Raw genomic sequence first — 7,967 nt, 5'->3', positions numbered from 1 at the left:
TAAGTAAGTAGTTCACGTCATCTACCCTCCTCTCTCTCTCTCTCTCTCTCTCTCTCTCTCTCTCTCTCTCTCTCTCTCTCTCTCTGCCTCCCTCTCACTTTGCAAGTATTGTGTGATATTGCCTCATGCACTTGAAAGGATGGCAACTGTTAGAAGAGATACAGAGAGGTTTCAACCCCCCTCCTCCTCATCCACCACTGGCTGAGGAGATAGAGCTTGGCTTTGCTGTTGACTGCGAGATGCTGATAGCACCTTCATTCAACTGTATCACAATGTGATACTGTACACTCCAGGCACGCAGCGCAGACGTGCACCCCAAATATTGGACAAGGCACAAGTTCACACAAACACATGACTTAATGCATCAAAAAATCAACAGAGAGTCACTATTATGAATAGTAAAATCATACATGATCACAGATGTACCGCCGTTCTATATTGTATTACTTTAACTACCGTACTTTATTTTATACTTTGGCAATTAGAAAGTAGTCAATCTACTGTTGCATCGTGACCTGTCAAACGTTTGTAGATCTGTTATATATATATATATATATATATATATATATATATATATATATATTTTTTTTTATTATATTTTTTTATTAATTGTGCAAACGTTTTGAAAAATATAGTATTTTTTAAAATATTTTTCACCAACCAAAATACATTCTACCACACAGTTTTTATACCAATGAGAAGCAATGAAAAACAACCAATTTACCTATTACTTCCTTCCCTTTGAATGGGTGCAGGCAGGAAGGTTCATAATGTGGTATAGGGCTGCGTGATACTAACAAAATCAAATATCACCAAATTGACCTATCGATTGATATCGATAGTGTGATGCTAATATCGTATTGTGATATTTTGTTTACTGTACAAATAGCCTGTACAGGTGTGAAAAAAGCAGCTCAAAACGCATTGCATCGTGAGCTTATACTGTAGATCAGCTATTTTTGAACATTTCATAAAGTATAAAATAGGGTTTAAGTAATTAAAATCAGGCAGGAAATAGGATTAAGTCATTAAAACCAGTAGAAGACAGCAATTATGTTATATAACAATATTACGATATCTAAAATCCCAGACTATCCATTCTCCTATCGATATAATATCAATATATTGCTTAGCCCTAATGTAGCAGTGAGATATGTAACATAATTATTTATCTATATATTCATCTTTGATTGAAGTTTCTACGTGTGTCACCTTTTGACGTTGAAACTATGTCCATAGGGTTTTTATTATTTATTTATTCAACCAGGTAAATGAAGAGCCTTTACTTACAGTATTTACAATAACAGCCTATTAGAGCTGTTTATATGTGTAAGACAGAGGTGTCCAAAGTGCGGCCCAGGGGCCAAATGCGGCCTGATGACACATTATATACGGCCCATTGCTTCATTCCTAAATTGTACGATAAATGGCCTGCCAGCACCGTCAAACAAGAATATTTTATAGTATAATTTGTCAGGATTCCTTGTTCCCTGTTGTCTCATTCTGAAGCGGTCAAAGAAAGGCTAATTTGTACCGTGCGTGTCTGTTTACATTTGGTAATGTGAGTTATTTGTGTTTTGTTCAGAGCACACACCTGACAAAAGCAAAAGAGCATTGATATTAAATATTGATGATGATAGTTAAAGGTAGCCTGGTTAATAAACCAGACCGCACAACACCATGTGTGATAGTCTGGTTTATTAACCAGGCAGAGTTAAAGGAGCTATAGTCAACTTTTTCATTTTGGCTGTTGTCAGGCTGGCTTTGTTTACATCCCTCTTCTTTTTCTTTTATATGGAATCCATATAAAAGAATAGAAGAGGGATGTAAACAAAGTCAGCCTGACAACGGCCAAAATGATCATTTTATCATTATTTTACGCTTTTTGGGGTCATTTTTTAAAAGAAACACATATGAAGCTTATTTTTTTTTTATAAAATATTTTCGAAACATTATTTTTATTTTAGCATCCGTTTTTCAAGAAAAATTTTACTATAGCTCCTTTAAATAAAATATTGTAATTGCGATGCATATGTATGTGACTCTGTTATGACCAAGAGTACATTATGACAGGAAATATAGTCGGCCCTTGGCTGTTTTAATATTTTCTAAAGTGGCCCCTTTAAAAAAATGTTTGGTCACCCCTGGTGAAAGATGTGTAAACCAGCCCCTTAGTGTTATTTGAAATCTGTTAATGGAGGTTGTACTGTGTGTTTTAACTACAGTAAGCAGATCAAGTCGCAAACTAGTTTTGTCGTACAGGTGAGCTTACAAGGACAATATACCATACCTGATTCTGAGTCTCCCTGCATCATTCCCCCAAGGTACTGTAATACCAACATACCAAATAAAAATAAACATGACATGTCAGTGCTGTCATCATCTATTTGCATAAACTATCAGTTTTCCCTCCCAAAGATCTACACAATCTAATAGAAGGGGTACCACAGCTAGCTCACCTGTCCGTCAAAGCCTTGATGTGCCCTCCGGCGGTGACTAGTCAGAAATGATTTTAACTGCAATGCAGCCAAACAAGAGGGGTGGAGTAGGCAATCAAGGGGCAGGGCATCAGAGTGTAAGGGAGGGATAGAATGTGTGTTCTTCCATATCCCGCTATTCATCTGTCTGCTTAATTCCTAGCACGTTTCCTGTCCCACGTTTGGTTGTGAATCGATACAAAACAATCAACATCGGTGGGGAGGATGCCGATTGAATTTATGACGAACCATGTGTGCTGAAGAACAGTCAATAGACAGAAATGAATGATACTACATAACTGGTTTTATTTGGCTGCAATTTTACCTGATCATTTCCTGACATTGACATCTCCCATTCCAGAGGACCTGATTTTTTTTCGGACACATTGATCAATTGAAAAATAAGAATTCCCATTAACTCGTACCGTTACCCAACAACAATTTATTGTTGCGTCAACAGGTGATTGTTTGTTCGCAAAATACAGCCGAGAAGAATCCAAAGAAAAAGCCAGTGAATGTAGCGTGTTTTATCAGAGCGGAAACCCAAACCAAACCTGAGTGGAAGATGCTGGAAGTAAAACTCATGTACATGTCGGCAGTGGATGGGACTAAAAGAAATTAACTCAGTAACTGGAACGCAGTGGAGAGCTTGAAGCCATGCAGGTAACAGAATATAGCCTTCATCAAATAACAATCACACATGCTTTTTTCCAAAATCAAACATGCATCAGAGGGGTAGAGAAGTGTAAATACTAAACATTTTAGCAATACAAATTTCTTTGATGTTTTGCAGCGTTAGATAACATTTCTAGAGCATTTCAAACACTTTTTTTTCCCAGCGAGTCCTTTTTATTTAAATTGATTGTTAAAAGCAAACGACGCATAATAAATGAACGGAAATAAAATCATTAAAAAAATAAAATCTAATATCGTAGCATGGATCTATCTGCCTTGATGCTGCCAATGCGAGTCACGAAAAAACCACAAGCAAATTTCAGTCACTACCACTAATCTGAAAAGCGTTTCGTAAACGGTCAATCGTTGCAAGCGCAAAACTGGGTTGTCACAAGGCTGTGCAGTGCAGCTGGTTCACAGTGGTCACGGAAGTTCAACCTCTCATCTCCATTACAAGCCACCTCGCTAAGGCCTGACACACTTTATTCGCTGTTACCCATTTGGAGATATTTCTGGAAAGGTAACTTTTTTGTTGACTATACTCTCAGAACAATTATAAAGCAATTCTCTTTTTTAATTAGTTCCATTTTTTCTTTTTTCTTTTTAGAAAATAAACTAACAAAATCATGCAACTAACATTTCTTTTTTTCTTTCTGAAACAAAAAAAATGGTGCTCTTGGATTTTAATCAGTAGTGCTGGTTGGGATCGGCTGGGTCAGATCTGGGTTGGCGGGACAGTGGTTTGTGATCGATGGCGGTGAGTTCAGCTCAAGGGTGTTTTGTTTTTTTTATCTTTAGGCACTGCCGTCCTGTTTGAGGCGCTGACTACGCGCCTTGTACACCTCGATCAGTAAATCTTTGACGTACTGGATCTCCCTCTCCACTGACTCAGCCTTGTCGCGTAGCTCTCGGTTCTGTCCCTCCAGCCCGTGTAGCTCCTCCTCCAGAGTGTCAAGCTCCGCCCTCTTACGCAGTCTGTACCTGCATGGGACAAAATGCAGGGGATTGTGAGCTGGTTTTAAATTGTGTTGCTTTTTTTTCTCATGTTATGTTTCAGCATTTTCTTTTTATGAATAATCTTTTCAGAATGGAGAGTGCAGAGAGACAGGAAACAAATGGCTAAATGAGGAGGGATATGCAAGATAAGACAGGAGTCGGATTTGAACTTCGTAGTCTGTGCACTAGCCAAGCTATAATACTAATAATAATATGAATAAATAAGCTTTATTTTTACAGCACTTTTTAAAACAAAGTTACAAAGCTCGTAACACATCTGAAAATAGATATCTTCATCTTGAAAATGTGTATAGATATACCATATAGAAAATAAATACTGTACAGTAGATGTTTCATGTCTTTTTCAAAAGAAATTCAAACATTATTTCAGATATTATATATATATATATATATATATATATATATATATATATATATATATATATATAAAATTATTTGGTCCCATATAGCTGTGTCTAAACTATTTATAAATTATTATTTCATTTTATCAGTGAGGCTGATGATTTATTCACAGATTTTCTTTTCTTCTTACCGGTATATCTCTTTCAAGGTAGTGACAGAAATTTAAACACTAGAGATGTTTATCCTTATTTATTAAAGGGAAAAGACATGATTAAAATCCAAATGCAAACAATGTGTCTCATATAAACACTGAGTGAACTAAACAGCCTTCCAATAATGTTTAGGTGGGGCAGTATCTGGCATGGGGCACGGGACTTTCCATAGCTCTTTACTGTCTGCAGGACATTACATTTGAGAGAACCAGGCTGGCTTTTCCAGCAGCGCGTCACTCTGAGCATTACAGCCATCCAAATATAGACATCAGCACCAGGCTTATGTAACAAAATGGTCGTGCACAAGTCATGGATCCAGATATTTTGGAGTTTGAGAACATTGAATTGAACTTGAATTTCCCCTCGGGGATCAATAAAGTGCCTACCTACCTACCTACCTATTAACTCATGGGATGAGACCCAGAAAATAGTTTATTTTTATTTTCATGAGCATTATCAAAATGATGTATGCCGTTATTGTTACCCCTAAGTAATAATAACTTATTAGTGCTTATAAATATACTGTACTTAATAATATATTATTAATTACTAATATTTTAATACTAATGTTGTTTAATTCATTACACTTTTAGAGACAAAATACAATGTGTTTTTTAAATGCTATACATTATGATAAACAATATTTCCCCCAGGGAACAGCATAACTGACCTTTTTTATGCACAAAGTAAGCAACATGTTTAACCTATTCTTATCCTGAAATGAGAGCAAGAGGCAGTGGAGAGGAAAAGGATGTAGAGAGACAGAAGTCAATCAGTACCTGTGAGCAGCAGTCTTGTTCTGGTCTCTCTTCTTCTGCTTCCTCTCTCCAGTGTGGGCCTCCAGGGGTACAGCCCCTCCCACCAAACTGGTCTTGAGGGAGCAGTGCTCGTCCTTTAGCCTCTGTGCCGGGCGGTGATGCATTGAGGCGCCTACCAGCGGTCCCTCGCTCTCCCCTCTGGTGGACAGACATTCATAGCTTTGGTCTGCAAGGCATTCTGGGTAGAGGTAGTGTCCGTGCTGGGGCTCAACAGCTTGTGCTTGTGTGGGCTGATCGAGGTCTCCTATAAAGCTATGATAAGGCTCTGTGCTGGCCATGGTCTGGTGGAAGTAGCTTTCACTGCCCACCATTGTGTCGTGATGGGGAACACTTCCCGAAAGTCCTCCTCCATCCTTGCTGCAGTGCAGGACCTCAAGCCCCGGACTGTCGTAACTTCCGTTAACCTTCACGTTGTGCGCCAACTGTCCCTCTCGCTTGTGGTGGCTGTCGTAGGAGCCACTGAGGCAAAAGCCCCGAGCGATCTCTTCGCTGCAAAACATTCCTTCCGAGAAACAGTAGCTCTCCTCTTCCTTCAACGATAAAGCACATTCTCTGACCTTCTTTACACTACCAATGCTGTTCTTACTCACTGTCTTCAATGTGGAGTAGTGGTTCACAGACAGCTCTGTGCTCCCTGAGTAACTTCCCCTGGAGCCCCACGTATCAAGTCCCATCTCTTCCCCAACTTTCACGGTGTCGCTGATGAGTCTTCGTCCGTTGTTGTGATGATAGCGGTGGTGGTGGTGGTGGTGGTAGTTGTACGGGGCGGGTCGCGCCAGTTTGCTCCTGCCGATGGGACCGCCACAGAAGCTCGCCAGGTCCAGCTCCCCCGTTGCCAAGGAGACAACCACGGGGGCGGCTTCCGATTGGCCGGTCCCATACGAAGTGTAGGGCAACTGGTAATAAGACTGGGTGCCCATGGCTTGGGCACCCTTGTCACATTTTGCAGATCTCTCTAACTTGGCCGTGGTGGCCGTGGACTCCGAGCGGAAATAGTCCTCAAGCTGAGCCAGCTCCTCCTGCAGAAGAGAGGTCATGACCTCCAGGTCGGTGGGCACCTTGACATCCTGTTCCAGTGGCGAGGGCGGGAGGGATGAGCTGGGAGAGGACTCGGCTGTCGATGATGATACAAACGAGGACAAGTCAACTTTTTCCGTCATCCAATCCGTGTGACCATCACCTGCAATGGATGAAAGTAAATAGATGAGTATATAAATAAAATGAATAAGTCATCATAAATCGTTATTGTGAACAAATATTTTTTTCTTTCATTCAGGCAAGAAAAGGCATTTTTGAAATTCAAGAAAAAAATGTTTTAATCTCACAAGCCTTATACAGCGGTAAAAAAAAGTTAAAAACCAAACAAAATAAGCTAACAACATCAAATATTAAGTCGAAAACATCCGAATCGGACTAACCGATCATCTGAAAATGATTGAACAGCATCGTCTGCACTGGATATATATCCACTTTAGCTGTACTCACTGTACGACATTAGCTCCCGCTCTGCACTGCGGCTCCGACCTCCGAATGTGGGAAAATAAAAAAGCCTCTTGTCGAAACTCACCAATTAAGTGCTGCCTCTCTGCTGGCTCCGCCCTCCTCTTGTGCCGTGATTGGCTGCGGCTAGCCTGTCGGAGAGAGGGAATGCTGAGGTCGCCCGTGGAAGTGGGAGTGGGAATTTTCGTGTGAAGGATCGATGCTGCCGACATTGGCGCCGGCGTGGCTTCTTTTTCGGCTAAAATGCTGAAAAGCGCAAACTGCAGTGCAAGAGTTCGGGCGACACCTCACTGAGCACAGAATTGTCGAAAGACCTGAAGACCTGTTGACAAAAATGGGAAAAACATAATAAATCAATTAATTGAACAGTTTAGAATTTCCACCAAAAGCTTTATTCCAGCACCTAAAATGCACAACATATTTATTGATTTTTTATTTTTTATTTTATTAAATCTAAAAAAAAATTTTTTTTTAAGTTTTAAAGTTCTAAGGTTATCATTGCACAGTTAAGTTTTACTTAACTGCACTCTTTGAAACTACATTCTGATTACAGTAGCATGATTTGACATTAACATAAATAATAGTGGCTTGAAATATCATTGGGTTTAAGTTAAAATAGCAAACATAATACCAAAACAATGAGAACTGTAACATAAAATTACAAATTCATAAAAGTTATTTGATATTGAAATAAATCATATAGTTCAATTACAAATTCATAAAAGTTATTTTGATATTGTAATAAATCATATAATTTCTTCAAAGCATCTATGTGGACGTTTATAATGTCCAGGTTAAATGAAAACAACATTCCTCCTCTATGGTTAAAAAAAGTTAGATATTGTAACTTTAATAATAGTGTAATAAATGAAATAAATAATCAATGAGCAAAACGACCTCCCATAACACCCACAAAAGTTAATTTA

General features: G+C 39.0%; 1 protein-coding gene across 2 annotated transcripts in view; it reads right to left on the bottom strand.

Annotated features, from left to right (window-relative positions):
* Positions 1 to 2,797: 2,797 nt before the first annotated feature.
* atf5b (activating transcription factor 5b) overlaps positions 2,798 to 7,967 on the bottom strand; it is a 5,481-nt gene continuing 311 nt past the window's right edge. The window contains exons 2-4 of one of the 2 annotated variants that reach the window (XM_080731637.1): positions 7,109 to 7,363; positions 5,503 to 6,721; positions 2,798 to 4,133 (exon numbers count right to left, since the gene is read on the bottom strand). In XM_080731637.1, coding sequence (XP_080587763.1) covers positions 3,947 to 4,133; positions 5,503 to 6,721; positions 7,109 to 7,253 — 1,551 coding nt within the window. In that variant the 5' untranslated portion in view covers positions 7,254 to 7,363 and the 3' untranslated portion in view covers positions 2,798 to 3,946. The remainder of the gene's footprint in view (positions 4,134 to 5,502; positions 6,722 to 7,108; positions 7,364 to 7,967) is intronic. The other variant, XM_080731638.1, reaches the window with a different exon arrangement.

This window comes from Nannobrachium achirus, assembly GCF_963921795.1.
Source record: "Nannobrachium achirus genome assembly, chromosome: 8".
Classification (NCBI taxonomy): Eukaryota; Metazoa; Chordata; class Actinopteri; order Myctophiformes; family Myctophidae; genus Nannobrachium; species Nannobrachium achirus.
This window is presented reverse-complemented; position numbering and strand designations above follow the sequence as displayed.